The sequence below is a fragment of the Eptatretus burgeri genome, chromosome 3 (assembly GCF_056783735.1).
Source record: "Eptatretus burgeri isolate ZD-2024b chromosome 3, Ebu_testis_v1, whole genome shotgun sequence".
Classification (NCBI taxonomy): Eukaryota; Metazoa; Chordata; class Myxini; order Myxiniformes; family Myxinidae; genus Eptatretus; species Eptatretus burgeri.
The window spans coordinates 57,545,594-57,568,440 of record NC_140963.1 but is presented as its reverse complement, the minus strand read 5'-3'; the positions used below and the strand labels follow the sequence as shown (position 1 = coordinate 57,568,440).

At 43.6% G+C, this 22,847-nt stretch overlaps 1 protein-coding gene across 6 annotated transcripts in view; it reads right to left on the bottom strand.

The window, feature by feature from the left end:
- Positions 1–21,742, bottom strand: part of LOC147029977 (pygopus homolog 2-like) — a 41,734-nt gene extending 19,992 nt beyond the window's left edge. For all 6 annotated transcript variants that reach the window (XR_015056158.1, XR_015056157.1, XR_015056161.1 and 3 more), the window contains exon 1: positions 21,401–21,742. Coding sequence is in view for 1 of the 6 variants with exons in the window: in XM_085873554.1 (XP_085729680.1) it covers positions 21,401–21,449 (49 nt within the window). In the remaining 5 variants the exon portion in view is untranslated. The remainder of the gene's footprint in view (positions 1–21,400) is intronic.
- Between the last annotated feature and the right edge of the window lie 1,105 nt (positions 21,743–22,847).

The window sequence follows — 22,847 nt, the reverse complement described above, 5'->3', positions numbered from 1 at the left end:
AAGAAAAAGACATCGTGCAGAGCACGATACTTGTAAAATCCACCCCCTCTCCAAAGGTTGTGATGGATACATCAAATTGTCCATTTCATTAAGATTAAAATTGACAATTTTAATGAAAGCTCAGGTGAATCGGATGAAAATTGATTATTTTTCAGAAATTGATGATTTTAGAAGTTTGACCTTTAACCTCAAAATAGTTGTTTTCCCAATTCAGTGACGGACTATGCAAATCCTTTTCAACTGTCAAGTTAATATGATGTAAATTGACGATTTCTAGATCCTCGTGGAGGATCTCTAAGTCTTACTCACATTGTTGTTCTTGTGGACTTTTTTGTTTCACAGCCTACAGTTTTCATCGAAACTTCCTGAAACTTGGCATATACATGTAAAAAATACCCTGCACAGACACTAACCATCTCCGATTTTGAAAATTCCTCCCAGATAAAAAGTTATGACGTCAAAATATCTCCGCTAAGGCCTTAGTTATTTTATAACTTGGTTTACGGATCCGCCGACGGTATATTTGCCGAAATGAAATATAAAACACATTTTTAGCCTTTTATATTTATACATTTTCCGCCAAAGGTGCAAAAGTTTCAAAACCCGAAATGTAAACGTCGGCATTTATTTTCAAAATATAATTTCGTGCGCGCACGCCAAAATGCCGAGTCACCTTTAACCAATTTTTCTACTGCGCAGCAGTCCGGTCATGGCGTCTGAGCAGTGGCTAGCGTGGTTCAGATTGACTGTTGTTTCTGGGGCGAAAGTGATTGTTTTTTTGTTTTTGTTTTTTGTGTGTACCTTGTCGAGGCTCGTGTGAGAGCTAACACATAACGCACATTGTGGGGGACATGAGACAAGAGAGGAGAGAGTGGGAAGGACAAAACAGTGGGGAACAGAGACATGAGGAGATCTTTGGAAGGGAGAGGGATGGGACGGGGAACACGGGGAATAGAAGATGGACATTACAGGGACTTTCAGGAAGGAAAGCAGGGAATTTGAAGGAGGTGGGCTTGGGTGGATTATCGGGGGTAGAAAAGATCGAGGATTTGGATGGGGGATGATTAGAGGTGGTGGTGAACAGCTGTTTTGAAGGCCTGGAGGGAAGAATGGGAATGAATAGAGTGAGGGAGTTTATTCCAAAGGCGGGAAAAAAGAGGAATGAAAGAGTGAAGGTGAGCAGTGATTCGTGATTTTGATAGTTTTACCAGAAGGGGGTTGTTGGTGGACCTTGAGCACCCTGCGGAAATGTGGTGGGGACAAATCGCAGAGAGAGCTGGGGGGGGACGAGGCTGGAGAGGAGACGGTAGAAGACAGAAAGACCACCGACCAACCTGCGGTGATTGAGTGAGAGACCCAAGGACTCAGCCTCATTGCGGGAGATGCCAATGATCCGAAATGCCTTGGTTTCTACAGCGTGAAGCCGAGAAAGGTGGGAGGCAAGAGCACCAGCCCAGATGGAAGAGCAGTACTCCATCAGGCTGCGGACAAAAGCTTTGTAAGTGGTCAGGAGCTCAGGTGGGCCGAGGAAGGACTTTGCATGACGGAGGATTCCCAGTTGGTGACTGGCTTTGGAGGCGAGGTTTGAAACGTGGCTTTCCCAGGAAAGGTCATGGCAGATAGTGAGACCCAGAAGCTTGAAAGAAAGGACTTCTTCCAGAGGATTGTTGAGAAAGTGGATGGGGGGATTTTCTAAACGGTCCTTTCGAAGAGACATAGTGAGAGTGTGAGATTTGTCTGGATTGAAAGACATGTTCCACGTGTTGGACCAGTTTGTGATTTTACCCAGATCTGCTGTGAGTGAATAAGCTGCTGCTTGCCGGTCTGAGGGATGACAGATGGCACGGCAGAGGGTGGAGTCATCAGCAAACAGATATAGAGGATTTTCCAGAGTCGGAGAGATCATTGATGAAAACCAGAAAAAGAACAGGGCCCAGAATGCTGCCTTGAGGAACTCCAGCCTGCACAGGAAGAGGGGATGAAAGAACTCCATTTAGTGCCACACGGTGACTGCGACAGGAGAGGAAGTCTGCGAGCCATGAGTTGTTAAGAAGTATGTCAGCGGTATAAATTCGAGTGACTGTATTGGTGAGTTAATCATGCAACAACTTGACGACGAATATTCTGGCCGAACTATTGCATCAATTCAGTGCAGCAGCAAGGATGATTCGCACGCTACTCTCAATCGTGCCAATTTTGTTTCCATCGAAAGTTGTACACCGCTGTTCATATTGAAAGATTTCGGTGCCAAGGACGTTAATGTTTCCCTGCGAGATGCTGATATTCCGCCTTCAACGGACCAGAAATCAGCCTTTGATGTGCTCATGGGGATGGGGAGACAGTACAATCAGATGCCCGCTGAAAACTAAGCTGGTTATGGCTCTGATTGACCGTTTTGAGCGTGTTGACTCCGAGTAGACACCTTTTTTTAATCATATCCAGCACTATGCACTGGTGTGCACGCACACATCTACGACTTGGACAGTAATTTTCTCAGCATTGTTTCTATTTGATTGATGATCCAACAGGTTCCTATTAAAAAACATGCCAGACTATATTGTAAAAACAAGTTTTAATCCTACTTTATTATTTTTCACATCAGATGATAGTGAACATGGGCATCCTGCATTTGAATGGTTTTCCATCTTCAATGTTTTCTTAGATCCTCCTGGTCTGGGATTTATATTTATTCCCCCCCCCCCAACTACCCTTGTCTTTTCCATGGAACATCCGAAAAAAATCATAAAAATATATAACTTCTAAAAATTGAATATATAATATTCTAAAATTTGAATATATAATAATAAAAATTGAATATATAATAATAAAAAAAATATATAATCTCTAAAAATTGAATTTATAAAAATTGAATTATATATTTCGACCTACCGTCCATACATTTTAGCTGAAGAACTGCGTAAACCAAGTTATAAAATAACTAAGGCCTAATGGAAATCGCCTAAAAAATTATCTCCGAAACGAGGAAAGCTTTTTGAATTCTGTTTGCGGGAATCGAACAGGGCATTAGCAGAGATGAATTACCGCACATATGATACATCACTATGATGTCATAACAATTTTTATGACGTCATTCCTATTTTTTGACATTTTTTGTTTCACAACCCAGAGTTTTCATCGGATCTTCGTGAAACTTGCCATGTATATGTAGAAAGCCCACGCGCAGGCAGTAACCATCTCCGATTTTGGAAATTCTTCCTAGAAAAAAAGTTGACGTCATAATATCGCCGCTAATGGAAATCGCCTATACCATCCATCATCTCCGAAACTAGGCAAGCTGTTTGAATTTTGTTTGCGGGAATCAAGCCGGGCATTAGCACAGATAATTTATCACAAATCTGATACATCACAATGACGTTATATTCGTTTTTATGACGTCATCATTAAGAGGACGAGGATCTTAGCTCATTCGAGCTTGTTCAGTTGAAAATTAATGATTTTAGAAGTTTGACCTTGAGTAGACCTTTTGATCTCAAAAATAGTTGGTTTCCCAATTCATTAATGCACGATGCAATTGCTATTTAATTTTCAAGTCAATCGGATGAAAAATGGTGATTTTAGAAATTTCACCTCAAGATGACCTTTGACCTCAAAATCAATTAGCTTCTCAGTTGAGACTACCTCTACAACTTGTTGAAGTTTCATGAAGATCGGATTAAAACTGTGACCTGTAGGCAACTGACAAACAAACAAACAGACCATCCATGCATCCATTGGGACCATACTCAGTGCAGAGCATCGGTGCTGCCACAGCAGTCTCTTCAGCTATAGTGCACAATCCTGGACAGGTAGCCACTCCGATGCAAGATACTCAAATGGCTCAATCATTCCAGCAAGCTGGTACTCATTTTGTCGACCTCAGAAGGATGACAGGCTGTGTCAACCCCACCTGGTATTAATTCAACAGCCAGCCTGGTGTTGGTTCAGTGGTTCGGGCAGTGGCTTGGGATCCTAGGGTCCTGAGTTCAAGCCCCGTTGGCCGCTGAATTAATACACCAGGGGGTTGACTCAGCCTGTCATCCTTCCGAGGTTGGCAAAATGAGTACCAGTTCCAGTGTGTGTACTGGTAGAGGGGCACTGCATCAGCGACACAGAAATGATAGCTACACTCACGCTTCAAGAAATGATAGCTACACTGGCAGCTAAGCTGCCATACGACCACCACCAATTCAACAGCCGAGCAGGATTTGAACTCAGGAACCGAGGATCCCAAGCCCACCATGCTAACCATTAAGGCAACACCAGGCATACAAACAGATAGATAGACAGACAGAATAACAAAAATTGACTGAACAATATACTTAAAAATCTTCGATTTTGCAAGTAACAAACAAGAAGACGTCGTGCAGAGCATGATATTTGCACAATCCATAAAACAAACTTGACCTTAACAATATTTGGTGGTTGAATTCAACGACCAAATATGCAACTCCACTTCAAATTTCAACTCAATCGGATGAAAATTGACTATTTTAGGATTCGGTCTGTGTTGTCCTTATGGCCGATGTTGACCTCGAAAATAATTGGTGGTTGAATTCAGTGACCTGATGTGCAAATCCTTTTCAAGTCAATGAGATGAAAATTGAGGATTTTAGAAATACCTCCTTAGTTGTTGACCTTGGGCCCATGTTGACCTTTTGGTCTTTGTTGACCTCAAAAATAATTTGCTGGTTTAATTGAGTGACCTTAAATATAAATCCTCTTCAAATTTCAAGTCAATCGGATGAAAATTGAGGATTTTAGAAATACCTCCTTAGTTGTTGACCTTGGGCCTTTGCTGACCTTTTGACCTCAAAAACAATCGGTTTCTCGCTTATGACAAACTCTACCATTATAGTGAAGTTTCGTGAAGATTGGCTTAAAATTGTGACCTGTACGTGATTGACAGACAAACAGACAGACAAACACACATGAACAGAAAAACAGAAATAACAGAATCGACCAACCAATCAATATACTTGAAAAATCTTCGATTTTACAAGTAACAAACAGATAAACAGACAAACAAACAGACACAATCACAAAATTGACTGACCAATATACTTAAAAATCTTCAATTTTGCAAGTAACAAACAGACAGAAAGGGGTGAAAACATAACCTCCTTCACCTCCGGTGGTGGAGGTAAAACGTCCTCATCAAGGACACAGCCATGAAAATGGGGCGTGTAGATTTTACATGTAAATAAATAAATATGCAAGTAGTGCAGATGGTAAAGTAGATATAAATAAATAAATAAATAATTCAAAGTTGTGGGGTGGAAGTGCAGATGGTAAAGTAGATATAAACAAATAAATAAATAATTCAAAGTTGCATTGTGGTAGCGCAAATGGTAAAGTCGATAATAAATAAATAAATTAATGCGATACGTCTCTTTAAGCCAGCTCTCAAACCATAAATACAGTAAATACTCAATATAGTAAATAGTGTTTCGCAAAAGTATATAAAATCCTGTAATATTCTCTCCTGTTAAAAAAAATTAAATTCCCCAAATTCTAAACTGGCTTTGATCCCAACATCATTTGACATTGCTCATGCCAAGATAATATATTATGTACATGTTCTGAATATGAAAGAAATGCTCTGGACAGAGAGCAACCACAATTCAAGTCCCAAGCCAGGCTGATGCCTGTTTGTGGGCTAAAAAAAACAATTAACAACAAATAACAGCATTTTCAACAAACAGTAAATTAACTAACGATCATTATTTGATTAAATTACCCACTCATGCAGAGCAACCAAATCAAGGCATCTGTCCAGAGGTCAGGAGGTGGTTTATTCCAACCAGTACATTGAAGGACAAACAAAAACTAAAAAACTAGAACGGCACTCGGTAGAGCGCATACCTCCGCCACATAATGCCTGATCCACGAGAACATATCGGGCCCAATACATTTTTGAAATATCATGCTACACAGTACTATATCGTTTTTGGCCCCTTCTCTCAATGGTGAAAAATCACTTTAAAAATGAAATAATTCTTGTATCCAGATCCGGATTTGGATCTTCACCAAAACCGAATCAACTCTTCCTTGTCACACAACCAACGTTTCCACTAAGTTTTGTCCGAATCCGTCCACAACTTTTTGAGATATCGTGCTATATATCATTTGGCCCTATCTCTCAATGATGAAGAATCACTTTAAAAATTCTAGTAGTCGGATCCAGATTCGGATCTTCACCAAAATCTAATCAGTTCGTCCTTGTCACAAAATTTCAGCCGGATCCGTCCACAACTTTTTTGAGATATCCTGTACACAAACAAACAAATAGAAAGGGGTGAAAACATAACCTCCTTCACTTTCGGTGGCAGAGGTAAAAAAAAAAAAAAACATCGCATGTAACAATCAGGTGGTGCAATCTACATGTAGCTTACATGGAAGAAAAATTAAGCAGTGGGAATGGAGAGGGCAGGGGGTGGGGGCATTGCTTTTAATAACTACTTTTGCACATTCTCAGAGCCAACTTCTAAGGAGCAAGTAGGTTTGGAAGTTAAATTACAAATGTTAAAGAAACACTTGAAAAACTTAAATAATTCTCCTATCCAGATCCGGATCCGGATCTTCACCAAAACTGAATCCCTTTTTCCTTGTCACACACCCAACCTGTCCACCAAGTTTCGTCTGAATCCGTCAACAATGTTTTGATATATCGTGCTCACAGACAGTCAGATAGACAACCAGACAAGGGTGAAAACATAACAGCCATCCATCTTTGGTTGCGGAGGTAAAAATACGCACGTGCCATAGTACCAAAAATACTCAGACAACACACCCAAACAATGAATGAGGCCTTCCATCCACTGCAAAGCATCTGATGCTTTCAAAGAGAGCTTATTGTGAAATTCTGGGCAATATCACATTACCAGCCTTTGTTGTTGTTGTTGTTGTTGTTGTTGTTGTTGTTGTTGTTGTCGTTGTTGTATATCTGAAGAGGCTTATGGAAGAACGACAGCAGAATGGAAAGGAACAAAATGGAAATGGAGAAACACGAACAGTAAAGTAAATAGCTGCCACACCACCACTGGGAAGATGCACACAAGCTGAATGAAACACAATAAGAAGAAAAAAAGGAGGATAGGGATGAAACAGAGACAGGAACAAACCAACCAACAACTAACAAATGAAAAGAGGTGAGGGAGAGGGGGAAGGGGAAAATCACAATAACCTGGAAAACAGGAGTGCTTGGGAATGGAGTCGTTCGAGGGAGAAAAGATCATGCATGTATGGATGGGTTTTCATCAGCTTGTTCCCTTGCTTGAAAATCTATGAGTGGGTTCAAAATGGTGTGAAGGAAGCAACTTTCGACAGAACAGCGTGTGAAGATCCAAACTCTGTGAGAAGAAGGGCACACGATAAAGAAAATAACAGAAAAGCTGAAGACCTACAATGGTATGAGGAACACTTTTCAGTGCCTGAAATAAACAGACTCAGAACAAGACCAGAAAATGACAGGAAGACGTAGAAGAACCTCCTCGATGCAAGATAATTACTGGAAGTTGCTTAGCTTGCATGATACAAGAAAATCAGCAGCTGACAGATGAAATGAGAGCAGGTCTGAATCGTAACATATCGTTAAGCACTGTGCACAGAAGGCTGATTGGAGCAGAGCTCCACGGCAGAGTTGCAGCAAAGAAACCACTGCTGAGACCACAGAATAAGGTGAAAAGACTGACATTTGCAAGGCAACACCAAGATTGGGCAACTGAACAATATAATCGGGTGCTGTGGTCTGATGAATCAAAGTTTGAGCTTTTTGGATCTAAGGGACGCCAGTTCATACACCAAAGAGGTGGAAAACGTTAAGATACACAATGTTTGCAGTCTACTGTTAAACGCCAGGGGAAGGGGCTCTGTGGCTGTCTGGGGTTGTATCTCGGCTTCTGGTGTAGGAAAACCTGTTAAAATTAATGAGACGCTAACAATAAAGAAGTACAAGCAGATACTGCAGCACCACGCAGTTCCTCATGGAAATCGGTTAAACAGAAGAGGATTAATTTTCTAACAAGATAATGATCCAAAACACACTTCCAATATAGTAAAACAGTATCTGAAGAACAAGGTTACAGCTGGTGTGACACTGTTCTTCATATTTACTTTCGCATTTTGTTTTACATGCATTGATCAAGGAAGTTAATATCTATTAATACTGCAAATTATGGTGTCTGTCCGTGCGTTCATCCATCTTCTGTTTACAGCAGCAGCTTCCTGTGCTGCGTTTGAAAAGCAGCGCAAGCAGGCAAAGCCTAACATTCACTTTTGAAATGATGGGAGAACAGGAATGAATAATGTTGATGCAAATTTTACATCGCAAGCAGGATATTGATTATCCTGCTTGCTTAAACTGGCCCCATCACTGGAGACAGGTACTTTTGCTTGTTGACAATAAGAAACATACAACTGTTATCACTGATAAATTTGTTGAATTTACCAAGTATGAATATCATTGTAATAATGCAAACTTTTACACAGTAATACATATACAGCTCTGGAAAAAAATAAGAGACCACTCCAAAATTTTTTTTTAAATCAGCATCTCTACATGTATGGCAGCCATTCCATTCCAGTGTCTGTTGAATTCCAACACAGGCACACCTCATTCTACTTATTGAGGTACTGATTGGGTGATCACCTGAACTGAATCTTATTTAACAAGGAAAAGTATTTCAAAAATCACTGCTGTGGTCATCACTATCCTCTTGCAATAGGACCAGCTGGATGGCAAAAACAGTGCTAGTAGTACCTCAAAAGTAATTGGAATCAAAAAAATAACTATTGACCATGCCAAAAGAGTTGAAAAGAAAAGTTTTGAGTGAGGAAAAGAAGAGTTCAATTCTGGCTTTACTGGCAGAGGGATACAGTGAGCGTCACGTTGCTTCCATCCTTAAAATTTCAAAGACGGCGGTTCATATGAACATGGTCAAGCAGCAGACATTGGGGACAACAAAACTACAGACATCTCGGTAGAGATGACCTAAAAAAAAGGACAGAGCGATGCAAAAGCTATTCACATTTCTTGGTCTTGCTGCCTTGTGATAACAAATACGAGAATGGCACACGTAGAGCACATCGTCTTGCCTCGTGCGTTCATTCTGAACAAAAATACCATCGTTAACTGAACACACTACTATTGTATGTAACCCACTGCTATGATGGCCCGTATACCCGTATCATCCATGTACCCTATTATGTCACAGTGTCTTGGCATGGGTTATGAATGACATAAACTTAATTATCTTATCTGGAATTGAAATTTCAGATAAGGTATTGTCATCGCGCATCGTCCGTCTGTTTGTCCATCCGTCCATCTCCCATTTCGACTTCTCTGGCCAAACCACTGGGCCGATCTGGTTGAAATTTAGCAGCAACATTCTGCTTTTGACTGGTAAAGGGGATTGAAAATCTCGTTCCAGTCACGTGACTTCAAGTAGGTCAAAATGGCAGACTTAGTAAATTCCTTCAAATATCTTCTTCTCCAGACCCACCAGTCAGAATGCTACCAAATTTGGGATGCAACATTTGGGCGTGGGCTTGGTTAAAAACACACATCAAATACACAACCCCCCCCCCCTTGACAAGACCCCCACCAACATAACTCCGTACACATGTACACATTCACCCATCAATACTCAAACTACCAAAAAGTCTTATCAACATCCCTACACCGCTCTATCTCCATAGCTTCTAGGTACCTATCTAATACTAATTTTAACGTATCTACTGTTTCTGCTGCCACTACCTTTCCAGGGAGGCCATTCCATGCATTAACTACTCTCTGAGTCCTCCACCTTACTACCGTCTTAACTCTCCTCTTCTTTACTCAGGCTATGGCCTCTGGTCCAATCACTGTCCACTCTGTTGAATAATTCATCTGCACTTATTTTATCTATACCTTTCATGATCTTAAACATCTCTATCATATCTCCTCGTAACCGCTTCCTTTCTAGTGAATAAAGCCTTGTCTCCTTCAACCGCTCATCATAGCTTCGTCTATCTAGGCCTGGAGTCAATCGAATAGCCCTGCACTGAACCCTCTCCATGGCATCTATGTCCTTCCTGAGTTGTGATGACCAAAACTGCACACAATATTCTGGATGTGCCCTCACTAAATTCCTGTACAATGTTAACACCACCTCTTTTGGTTTATAATTGATCCCCCTCCAAATACAACCTAAAACCCAATTTGCTTTACCTATAGCTGCCTGGCATTGTGCTGCCTGCTCACCTCCCGTATCTATTACCACCCCCAGATCCTTCTCCTGTGTGACACGCTCCAAAATTATCCCTTGCATCCTGTAATCTCTGTTTTCATTGTTCTTTCCCATCCCCAACACCTTACACTTACTCAGGTTAAATTCCATCTGCCAATCTTTTTCCCAATCAATACAAGTATCAATACTTTCCTGTATCTGTTCACCACCCCCTTTGCTATCCACCTCACCTCCAAGCTTTGTGTCATCTGAAAATTTGGAAAGTTTACTCTTTACCCCATTATCTAAATCGTTGATTAAATAATGAATAGTAATGGTCCGAGTACTGATCCCGGAGGTACCCCGCTACTTACATCCTCCCAGCAAGACATCCTCCCACTCACAGCCACTCTTTGCTTCCTACCACGAAGCCAGTTTGCAATCCAAAAACTACCAAATATGAGTTACAACATTAGGCCAAGGTAGGGATGTAAAATTGCGGAGATCATGCCGATCACATGACCGAAAATGTCAAAATGGCGGACTTCGTAAATTTTTGGGAAAATTGTGTAAATTACTTCAAAAATCTTCTCCACACCCAGCAGTCAGAATGCTACCAAATTTGAGTTACAGCATTAGGCCAAGGCCCAGATAAGCTACAGTTCAAGTGGTCCTATCCGGTCATAGATTAGATATAAGAAGTTTCAGATTTTTGAGATAAAGATTTCAATTCAACCAATTATGGCTGGATTACCACCTCGCCAATGACATCATCATTATCACTCTATATATCCCCTGGGGAGTTGATGACTGATACGAAGTTTCAATTTTTTTCGTTGAGCAGTTTCGGATAAAATGATGTCCAATTTTTTTTCCCTTTAATCCAATATGGCTGCCATAGCATGTGACCTATGATGTCAGAGTAAGCAATAAAATATTCTTCATGGGGAGTCCCTCCTCTGTTTAACGCGTTTCAACGATCTGACAAACAGTTGCAGAGAAAACCATCTTAAAAGCAAAAATATATTGACGTGGGAAAAAACACACACACACACACACACACACACACACACACACACACACACACACACACACACCAATCATCTTGCATCCGCTTTCAGGCAAGACTAATAAAAATGGTGGGCATAGTGAGGTGCAATGTAGCACAACAACAACTTGGCTGCTTTCCCATTAGTGGGGCAACTTAGCATAACAATTGTGCATTTTGTGAGGAAAGCACCAAATTTGGCACACTAGTAGCCTATCATATTATGAACAGATTTAGATATTGGGCCATTACAAATTTTTGGTGGCAGTGGAAAATGGCTGCCACAGCCATCAGCGGCTGAATTTGAGATAGCCCAATATCCAAATAAGTGTCAATGCAAGTAGATGTATTGGAAGGAATAACGTGTGGATTAGCAAAGAAAGAAGGCAATGGTGGACGATAAGGCTGATTAAGAGAGGAAAGGACAGAGATTGAGGTGAAGAAAGAAAAGGAGTAGAAGCAGCAGTGAACACAGCTGAGAGGTTGCAGTTGAGATGGGGAGAGGGGAGGCTGAAAGAGGGGAAAGAGAGAGGGGGGAAGAAGGTGGAGGTGGAGAGAGGGAAAGGAGGAGGGAGAGAGAGAGAATGGTGAGAGAGGTGACAGAGAGAGAGAGAGAGAGAGAGAGAGAGAGAGAGAGAGAGAGAGAGAGAGAGAGAGAGAGAGAGAGAGAGAGAGAGAGAGAGAGAGAGAGAGAGAGAGAGAGAGAGAGAGAGAGAGAGAGAGAGAGAGAGAGAGAGAGAAAGAGAGAGAGAGAGAGAGAGAGAGATAGGGGGTTTAATTTCCAACTAGCTGTTTAATTTGCACTTTATGAAAGAGAGGAGTGACCACCATTAATATTGTTGCAAATTTGGAAACCTATCGCACACAGACATCCAGGTTCCTATAGCTCAGTTATATCGGTAAGTATGTGTTTTATAGATAGCTTCCTTTCCCTTGTGTAATGGGTAAATAAATGTAAATGCGCTGTGAGTTACTTTGATAGGGTTTTTCTTTTATTTTAACACCTTCCCCTCACTCTGACCGGCGCCATTGTTCTTCGTGTGTTCAACCACAAACATGGGCGGGGATTCGCATCACCTCGGCTCGAGACTCCGCCCAGGATGAGAGGGGTGGGCCCCCCTGGCCAATCAGGGACCTCACCACCTTAGATCGAGAGTGGGGAGGGCGGAGACGTCCCCCCCCCCGAAACAGGGTGAATAAGGGTGCGGGCGTTCGGACAGGGAGCGCGCTTGTTTTGGTCGTCGTCGTGCCCTTGGTAGTTGTCTGGTTGGTCGTCGTCTGGTTGGTCGTCGTCTTCGTCGTCATGGCCTTGGTGGTCGTCTGGTTGGTCGTCGTTTTCGTCGTTGTGGAGAGGTGGTTTTTGGTGATCGTCTTGGCCATCGTCGTCGTCGTCGTCCTCCTCCTCCTCCTCCTCATCCTCCGCGGATAGAGTCAGCTTGAAGACCACACGAGGTGGACAGGTCCAAGATAGACCCTGGTCTTCAGCTCGCCTGTCCCTCCGAGCTGAAGTCCGCAGTAAAGGCTTCAGCCACCACTTCTTTTGGGTGTATATGCGTGTGTGTGTGTCCGTGGGCCCGTCTGCTAAGTAGTAAACTGTGTAAGTACTTTTTCACTATATATATACGTACATTTATTAATATTCGGTTTAACTCTGCTTCTTCCGTGCTTCCCTCGTTCCCCAATTATTGTTGTATAAATAAACCCCATTTGTTCAATGTTTCAGCTCGTTCGTGTCCTTTCCTCCATTGGTTCGACAGGATGCGTGTTTGAGAATTAGTACGGCTGTTCGAGCCGGTAAATTGTCATTTGGTCCAGCTCGACTTTGGTAATTCCGCTCGGTTACGCCGGATCCGAGTCGGCGATCGCAACTCGATCAGGAAAAAGTTGGCCAAGGGTGAATTTCCCCGGTAGTTGGACCACGTGGGTATTTAGGTAAATTGAAATTGGCAATCGACCCTACCCCACGTGGTCGACCTCATTGGCAAACTTAGGTCCGATAGAGGACCCGTCGGCTCCGGAGTTATCCGGGGTGACGACTTATACATTCCGGGTGATCGGTGGGGCCGACTCCGCAGCTCCATCTAGCGGTCGTGCTCACAGCTGATGCCCAGCCCCACAACAATATTAAGGTTAGCAATAGAGATTTTCATACAACTTACATAAGAAAAAAAGGTCACAAACAAGGATAATTTACGATCATCATTTACGATCTCCAAGTAAAACTCAGAAATTTCCTTAAATGGTGACATTGATTGTCTGTAATATTACATCGATCGCTGATTCAGGTCTAAAAATCATTCTAGGTACTTTAATGAAGCTCACGAGATCAGGAAAATATGGCCTTTAAATTTGACACCCTTTTTCCAAAAACCTTTATGCAAGAACACATGAATAGCATCAGTGGAAATAGATGAATAAACCTCAAAGTTTTGAGAAGGAACTTCACTGGAAGTGTCACCAAAGGATTACAGAGATTACAGAGGATGTCCCAGCAGACGCATATCCGATATGCTATCACTATAGACTCCTGCTCCCCTTCAGCAGCAACTTTATAAGGTATCACAGGTACAATCACCTCCAAATTAATTTGTTCGTTCATCCGACGTATCAATTATTGCTGCAGCAACAACACAAGTGGAGTTTTCATTTGTTCCATCGGGAACCTCATGTTCATCAGGCACACTAGGAACGATAGTTTCTTGCGTATCATGATTTGGAATACAAGCCTGAAGATCAGTAATAAGGTTACAACTGGGCTGCTCAGAAGATGAATCAGTGGGAATGGAGGGGGATAACTAGTTAACAGGCCCAATGTGTGCTGATAATACTTCTGTGATTTACTCCGGATGACAACAGTGAAACCAGCTACAACATTACAAGTCTCTGCCAGATGAGAATTTTGTGATTGAGATTCCTGTCCTTCAGGTTGCATGTCCTCTCATTTGATGCTGAATTAACCTCAAAGATTACCTGGACACAAGTACAGTGGCCTGCAAAAGTATTCACTCCCCCTCCCCCCCTCCAAAGTTTTCACATTTTGATGCCACGTGAGCTTATTTCATGATGTTTTCAAATCAAACTTAATGTATAGAGTCTTCACAAACTACTCCAAAGTGATAAAGCTTTAAAAAAAAAATGCAGATAAAATGTGAATAAGTTCGATTAACAGTGAAAATCAGATGATTCTCAGTTATATAAGTATTCAACCCCTTTGCCTAATTAACCTGAAATCATGTCAGGAGTAAATTATTTGTTTGAAAGGTTACAAAATAAGTGTAATATGTTTCACCTGTATGTAATCAGTGGTTTAAGTTAAAAATTAAGCTCCCACACTTATCTAAGGAGTTTTAAGGTGCAACTCACTTCGTCAACCAACAAGGCAAACATGAAGACCAGGGAGCTTTCCAAAGAAATCAGACATAAAGTGGTGGAGAACCACCCTTCAGGAGAGGGTTATAAGAAGATTTGAAAGTCACTCATTATCCCTTTGAGTACGGTGAAATCCAGCATGAAGAAGTGGAAGATGTATCATACCACCCAGACCCAGATCAGGTCACCCAAACAAACTCAACAGCCAATAAACAGGAAACTAGTTTGGGATGTCACTGCAAATCCAACAATAACTTTGAAAGATCTGCCAGACTCTGTACCCGAGATGGGGGTCAGTGTTCATCAATAAACAATATCCCGTTCCCTTCACAAAGCCGGCCTCAATGGACAAGTGGCAAGAAAGAAGCCATGATTGAAAAAGACATATCTAAAAGCTTGTGTGGAATTTGATGAAAAACATCTTAATAACACTCCAGGCACGAACTTTTTCGTCAAAATTCAAAGCGTAATGTCTGGCACAAACCTAACACTGCACATCACCAGTCATCACCATCCCTATTGTCAAGCATGGTGGTGGCACCATCATGTTATCGGGCTGCTTTTCATCAACGGGGACTGCTAAGCTAGTCAGGATAGAAGGGACAATGGATGGTGAAAAGTACAGGAGAATCCTTGATGAAAACCCGCTTGAGTCAGCCATGAATCTGAAACTGGGAAGAAGATTCACATTTCAGCAGGACAATGATCCGAATCATATAAAGCAAAATCAACACTCGAGTGGCTGAATAAGAAGAAAATAAATGTTCTTCATTGGCCCAGTCAAAGTCCTGACTTGAACCCAATTGAACATCTATGGTGAGACTTGAAGATTGCAGTCCATCGACGATCCACTTCAAACTTGGCAGAACTGGAGCAATCACTTGAAGAATGGGCAAAGATTTCACCATCTCACTGTTTAAAGCTGGTAGAGACCTACCCAAAAACACTCGTAGCAGTTATTGCTGAAAAAGGTTCTTCCACCAAGTACTGACCTCAGGAGCTGAATACTTTTACAACCAGTGATTGCTGATTTGTACATGGTTTTTTTTTTTTTTTTTTTTACAGGTTTTCCTGACATGTAACCTCCTTCAACTATAACAGTGTTTAGTCTGATCTCTTCAGTTCGGAATAAAAAAAGTTCATTTGGAATAATTACTTTTCCATAATTCGCAATCCTCACTATAATTCACAGACCGGTGTTTCTGTTTGTTTGTGTGCTTGTTTGTCACGCTACTCCTCCTACAGTTCTGGGCTGATTACACCCAGACCTGCTACATAGGATCAGCATGTCTCCAATTAGTGTGTTGGGGTGTTTTTATCTTTGCCGGTGGTCTTGGGAGGCCAGTGGGGGGACGCAAATTCTCGATGTAAATGTGTATCATGTAGTGCTGTCTCCAGATGGGGGAGGGTATTACAAGCCTCCATCATTTACAGGACAGTATTCCTGCACTCACGTTTTCTAGTGCAGTGAGGTGTTTTGATTTATAAGCAGTAGGTATGTTTTTGCTTCATGCACATATCCTGGGTTATTTTTTTTTTGCCTCTACAGAGCTGTCACTTGCCTATACACTGCCCGAATAAAGGTATGCATCAGAAGAACGCGTTGCATGCTAGTTCATCTAAAATGTGGCATAATTGGGAGGGGGTGAATACTTTTGCAGGCCAATGCATAACAAGCAATGTTCTCGACAGACTCGTGGGATTGTGGTCCAAAATATGTATTTTATTGGCCAAACAATTTAGAGAAAGGAACTTGTGGCATTCGGTGTACTCGGGTGTCCTGCTCCGTCCCATTGCGCCTCTTTCTGGTCCAATCGCCTCCAAAACGCCAGACCAGAGTTGTGGTGTATTTGAGACAGCACATCTGCACCTCCCCTTCTTAAAGTGAATGAATGTAGTGGGGATGAACATATTAATAAGTACTACAAATCCATGCAGATAGGCACCTTTCTAATTCTGCATGATGACCATGGTGCAAAGACAACAGGAGGATGCACTAACATTCAGGTCGTTGTTGAAAACTGGCAAAGGGAGTGTTGAGGAATCCCTTGTGGAAACAATGTCACTGTTAACAACAGGTTCAGGAGTGGCGAGAGATCACCTGTCGATTCAGGGAGTTAGGAGACATCACCAGTGGAGATGACTGGTTCACAAAACTGATACCGGACATGATCAAGGTGTCTCTGGACAACTCAATTGTTCGCAAGTGGAATGATGTCGGACAATGGTCCTGTGCTTTTGATAACCCTCGCTGGCAACTACACCTCTCCATGACCAAAGTTTTTTTTCCACAAACACTGGGTCTGCATTGTTTATCGGGTGATGTACTGCATTTTTGTCATGATGAAGTTTCTGGCTCAAATGATTTTTGCAGATGGTTGGTGCCACATCAGGTGCATTCCATAGCCAATATTCATTACCACTTACAGACTTTCTCACATGCCACGTTAAGCTTTTTACCTCATACGTTCTGTCTCTCCCATCTTGTCTCGTCTACTGTGGACGCACCACTGAAACAGCATTACCGATTCACACCTTCACACCTTCCTCTTGCATCACACTGCACCTCATTTTTGCACCTCCCACTCATGCACCGTAGACACCCCAGTTTTCTTCCCTCCTCCCCCTCCTAAGCGATTAGGTTGCATAGGTCCATCAAACGTGCCAGGTACAACAAGGTCACTTACACCTCAACTGCTTCTCTTCTTTCTGGGCTATCTCTAATTTCCTCGGGTGTGAGTGTGATGCACCTGTAACATGTGTAACATAAGTTAAGATTGTAGAAGAATATATCGGGGTAACTCTGCACTGTGTCTCTGTTGTACATAGCTGTATTTTCTTTTGCTGCACCCATGAATCCTTGCTTTCCCCTGCTGTACATTTTGTGAATAAACCCTTTACTGTGCCACATGACTTTCCTTGCCCTTCCTTATAATAAATTGCTTTTGTTATAAATGAATCCAGCCCGTCAAATCTTTTCCTTCATTGGTCCAGCATGGTTCACACCTGAGTTTAGCTGGGAAGTACTGCCCCCACCAAAGTTGCTCTTGTTCGGCAGCACACACTCACTGTATCGCTCGACAGCAATCTGAGTGTGTGCTGAAGGCACGAGACCCCAATTGACTCAGCTGTCCATAGGTAAGGTACCACGTGTAGTAGTGTAACCCTGCCCAGATTGGCAGTCCAATCAGTGTTTGTGGTTGCTCAGCAACGTGCCGGTGCACAGAGTTATCTGTGCCCGGCGGCCTCAGGCAGGTTGTTCAAGAGGAACCCGAGTGCTTCCCTTCGTGGAGAGCTTCGAACCCCAAGTCCACAACCATTTTGTTCAACAATTAATCCAGACACCCTCCTCAAAACTGTTTGGAAAAGAGTGAAACATATTAAAGGAATTAATGAAGGGAGAAGGAGCATCTCAATACTGCTCGGCCAAAATGAAACCCTTTATTCGTACAAGGACAAGGCAGAGGTACTGGCTAAACACTTTGCTAATGTCACAAATGTATTGTAAAGATGACAAAGGGTTTAGCTCTCACAAAACTCAGTTTGTGAGCTATTATTCAGTGGTGTATGTAATCGTTATAGCATCCACCCCGAGTCTGGTAGGATGAAGGTTCAAACCCCAGTCGAGTCATACGAAAGACTTTTAAAATGTTACGAGCTGCTTCCTTGCTTGACATTCAGCATTTAAATCATCACACTGGACCATATATATATATATACACACACACACACACACACACACACACATATATATCATCACACTGGTTAAGAGTACAAACAATCCCCATAGGTTGGCATCCATTGGGAGGAGGTAATTCCTTGTTGGGAAAGCAACCACACAATGCGGTGAGAAAAGCGGCACCATTTTTGTGACGTCACTGGTAACTAAAGTTCCCGAGGAAGTGATGGCACTTCCTCCAAGCTCAGTGACTGTGTTTGTCTGGTCTAACAGTTGTGTTGTTTTCACATATCTTCATCTGTACGTCCATGTATGTGTGTGGCATCTCCACTATGAGCCTTAGATCATGTATAAAAATATAAGAAAAAAATATATACAATGACATAATCTATGATTCCATTCCTATCATTTCACCATTAAATCTGGACTTTTCACTTCGTGAACTTCACAGGCAGTTCAGAAATTAAATAATTGTATCCCACAGTCCAGAAAATTACCTCCACCACCAAAGGTATGGAGGTTATGTTTTCACCCTGTCTCTTTGTCTGTGAGCACGATGTCTCAAAAAGATATGGACAGATTTGGATGAAATTTGGTGGAGAGGTTGGGTGTGTGACAGGGACAAATTGGTTCGATTTTGGTGAAGATCCAGATCTGAGAATTAAAAAAAAAATTAAATTGATTCTTCACCATTGAGAGCCAAAAACGAAATAGCGTGTTAAGATGTTTTAAGAAGTTATGAACGTGTTATGACAAAACTAGGTGGATTATTTGGTTAGGTGACAAGAACAAGCTGAATAGATTTTGGTGTGCGACAAGGACGAATGGTCTGGATGTAGATTTGGCCGATCAGTGGGAGACAAAATGTAAACTTCGGCCTGAAGGAGGTATGCGCTCTGCCGAGTGCTGTTCTAGTTACCTCCGCCACCGAAGGTGAAGGAGGTTATGTTTTCACCCCCATCGTTTGTTTGTCTGCCTGTGTGCACGATATCTCAAAAAGTTGTGGACGGATCCGGATGAAATTTTGTGGACAGGTCCGGTACATGACAAGGACGAACTGATTAGATTTTGGTGAAGATCCGGATCTGGATCCGACTACTAGAATTTTTTGTAGTGATTCTTCACCATTGAGAGATTGGGCCAAAAATGATGTGTAGCATGATATCTCAAAAAGTTGTGGACGGATTCAGATGAAACTGGACATGTTGGGTGTGTGACAAGGAAGAATTGTTTCAATTGTGGTGAAGATCCGAATCCAGATCTAATATTTTTTTAAGTGGTTCTTAACCATTGAGAGATTCGGGCTAAACTAATATATAGCATGATAGCTGAAAAAGTTGTGGACGGATTCGGACAAAACTTGGTGGACATGTTGGGTATTTGCCAGGGACAAATTGAATCGATTTTGGTGAAGATCTGGATCTGAGAATCATTTAATTTATAAAGTGGTATAGTACAAAAACGATATAGCACTGTATGGCATGATATTTCAAAAATGTATTGGGCCCGATATGTTTTCATGGATCAGGTATTGGGAAGGAAGAGGGGCAGGTGAAAGAGAGAGATGGAAGAGGTGCAGGTGAAAGAGAGAGAGAAGAGGTGCAGATGAAAGAGAGAGCGAGAGAGAAGAGGTGCAGGTGAAAGAGAGGGAAGAGGTGCAGTAGAAAGAGAGAGAAGAGGTGCAGATGAAAGAGAGAGCGAGAGAGAAGAGGTGCAGGTGAAAGAGAGAGGGAAGAGGTGCAGTAGAAAGAGAGGGAAGCGGTGCATGTGAAAGAGAGAGAGGGAAAAGGTGCGGTTGAATGAGAGAGAGGGAAGAGGTAGGGTTGAAAGAGAGGGAAGAGTGCAGTTGAAAGAGAGAGGGAAGAAGTGCAGTTGAGAGGGGGAAGAAGTGCAGTTGAAAGAGAGAGGGAAGAAGTGCAGTTGAAAGAGAGAGGGAAGAGGTGCAGTTGAAAGAGAGGGGGAAGATGTGCAGTTGAAAGAGAGGGGGAAGATGTGCAGTTGAAAGAGAGAGGGAAGAGGTGCAGTTGAAAGAGAGAGGGAAGAGGGGAAAGAGGTGCAGGTGAAAGAAAGACAGAAGGAAGAGATGCAGGTGAAGGAGAGAGGGAAGTGGTGCAGATGAAAGAAAGAGAAAAGAGGTGCATGTGAAATAGAGTGTGAGAGGGAGAGACAGAGAGAGAAAGAGAGCGAGAGAGGGGAGGTGTAGGTTAGAGATGAGATGCAGGTTAGAGAAGAGGTGTAGGTTAGAGACGAGGTGCAGGTGAGAGGTAGGATGTGTATCTGTGAGAGAGGAGATGCGAGAGAGCGAGAGATAGAGGAGGTGCAGATGAAAGTGGGTGCGCATTAAATGACACAGCAGTGTGCGAGTGACGAGGTGACCGTGTGTGAGTGACGAGGTGGCCGTGTGCGAGTGACGAGGTGGCCGTGTGCGAGTGACGAGGTGGCCGTGTGAGAGTGACGAGGTGGCCGTGTGCGAGTGACGAGGTGGCTGTGAGCGAGTGACGAGGTGACCGTGAGCGAGTGACGAGGTGGCCGTGTGCGAGTGACGAGGCGGCCGTGTGAGAGTGACGAGGTGTGCGAGTGACGAGGTGTGCGAGTGACGAGGTGGCCGTGAGCGAGTGACGAGGTGGCCGTGTGCGAGTGACGAGGTGGCCGTGTGCGAGTGACGAGGTGGCCGTGTGCGAGTGACGAGGTGGCCGTGTGAGAGTGACGAGGTGGCCGTGGGCGAGTGATGAGGTGGCCGTGTGCGAGTGACGAGGTGGCCGTGTGAGAGTGACGAGGTGGCCGTGTGAGAGTGACGAGGTGGCCGTGGGCGAGTGACGAGGTGGCCGTGTGCGAGTGACGAGGTGGCCGTGTGAGAGTGACGAGGTGGCCGTGTGAGAGTGACGGGGTGGCCGTGTGCGAGTGACGAGGTGGCCGTGTGAGAGTGACGAGGTGGCCGTGTGCGAGTGACGAGGTGGCCGTGTGCGAGTGACGAGGTGGCCGTGTGCGATGAAACAAGAGATGAGAAAATGATCGGTTATGAAAGACTGTGTGATTACATGAAGGCCGCATACTGGGCTGCACTGCCAATCGCCGGCGTTTCGAGGACAGGAATGTCACCTTTTTGCCGCTTCTTGGAAGTCGCCTCTTTGTCCTGTTCCGCCGACATGAGTGAGGCCGTGAAAGCTCACATGCTGCGCTCCTGGGCCCGACGGATCCCTCCTCTCTCGAACCTCTTCTCGGATCCTCTCAGAGGCCGGATCTTCTTCTCCTTCAGTCGCGTGTGGCCGCCCAGCCTGGCCTGGCCCGGTCCTGGGAAGGCCCGGCCCGGGCCGGCAGTACGTCTGCCGGCCTGGCAGGCGGTGTCCAGACGTCGGTGAGAGCTTCGGGATTCCAGCAGACTGCACCCAGCCAACATGGAGACCTCAAGTTGAAGTCTCCCAGCCGCCCCCCACCCCCTTCCTCCTCTCCGCTCCTCCTTCTTGCCCTTCCCGACTCTCTCTCTCTCTCTCTCTCTCTCCTCCTGATTTCCGTCATTATTCCTCGTTTATTCGCCATACGATCTCTCTTCCTTTTCTCTGAATACAAAATTATCTTCTCGTTCTTCACACATCACACATCGAATGAGTTGCACGGAGTTGTACAGTAAGAAACACGATAAGGAGGTTGTTCAGCATCAAGACATGGATGGAATGGTCTCCCTGGAAAGGTCGTGGCAGCAGAGAGAGGGAGAGAGTAGAGAAGTTACATAGAAGGTACCGAGACGCATTGGAGATAGAGGGTTAGAGCACAGGGAAATTGGCAGGACTTGTAGTGTGTGTGTGTGTGTGTGTGTGTGTGTGTGTGTGTGTGTGTGTGTGTGTGTGTGTGTGTGTGTGTGTGTGTGTGTGTGTGTGTGTGTGTGTGTGTGTGTGTGTGTGTCATAGGTCATGGGTCATGGATACTGGGGCTGGTGTAGCGCAGGCATGATGGTCCGAATGACCTCCTGCGCCAAAGTTCCCCCCCTCCCTGTGTGTATATACTGTAACATGCCTGTCACTCGGGGAAGGGGAGGGGGTTCGTTTGGTGTGAATTAACCCCCTTTTTGCCGGTGAAGGAAAAAAAAAATCAACTGAACTTTTTCGGAAAACAAATTCTAAACTTAAAAATAAATTAAACTTCCCAGAAGTAATTGAAACCCAAAGCAAGCGACGATGATGCTCAAACGTGCGGGAAATGAAGTCTAGAATTAAAGTTTTCCCGTGGGAGGGAGGGGGGAGTTTGCCCCCGAACCCCCACTACCCCCTTCGCATGGCACACATGTCGCGCACGGCCCGGGGGTAGTCAATGGTTTACACTTTGAAATTCGCATAACATGGGACACCGTGATAACGTCCACTCACTAACTCATGCGAGCAGACGGGACGGCCGCCTAGCGTCCATCCGAGGGACACACACACACACACACACACACACACACACACACACACACACACACACACACACACACACACACACACACACGATCGAAACCTGGAGCGGATCTGAATGAAACCTGAATGGATCCGAAACCTGCATGACAAGAAGC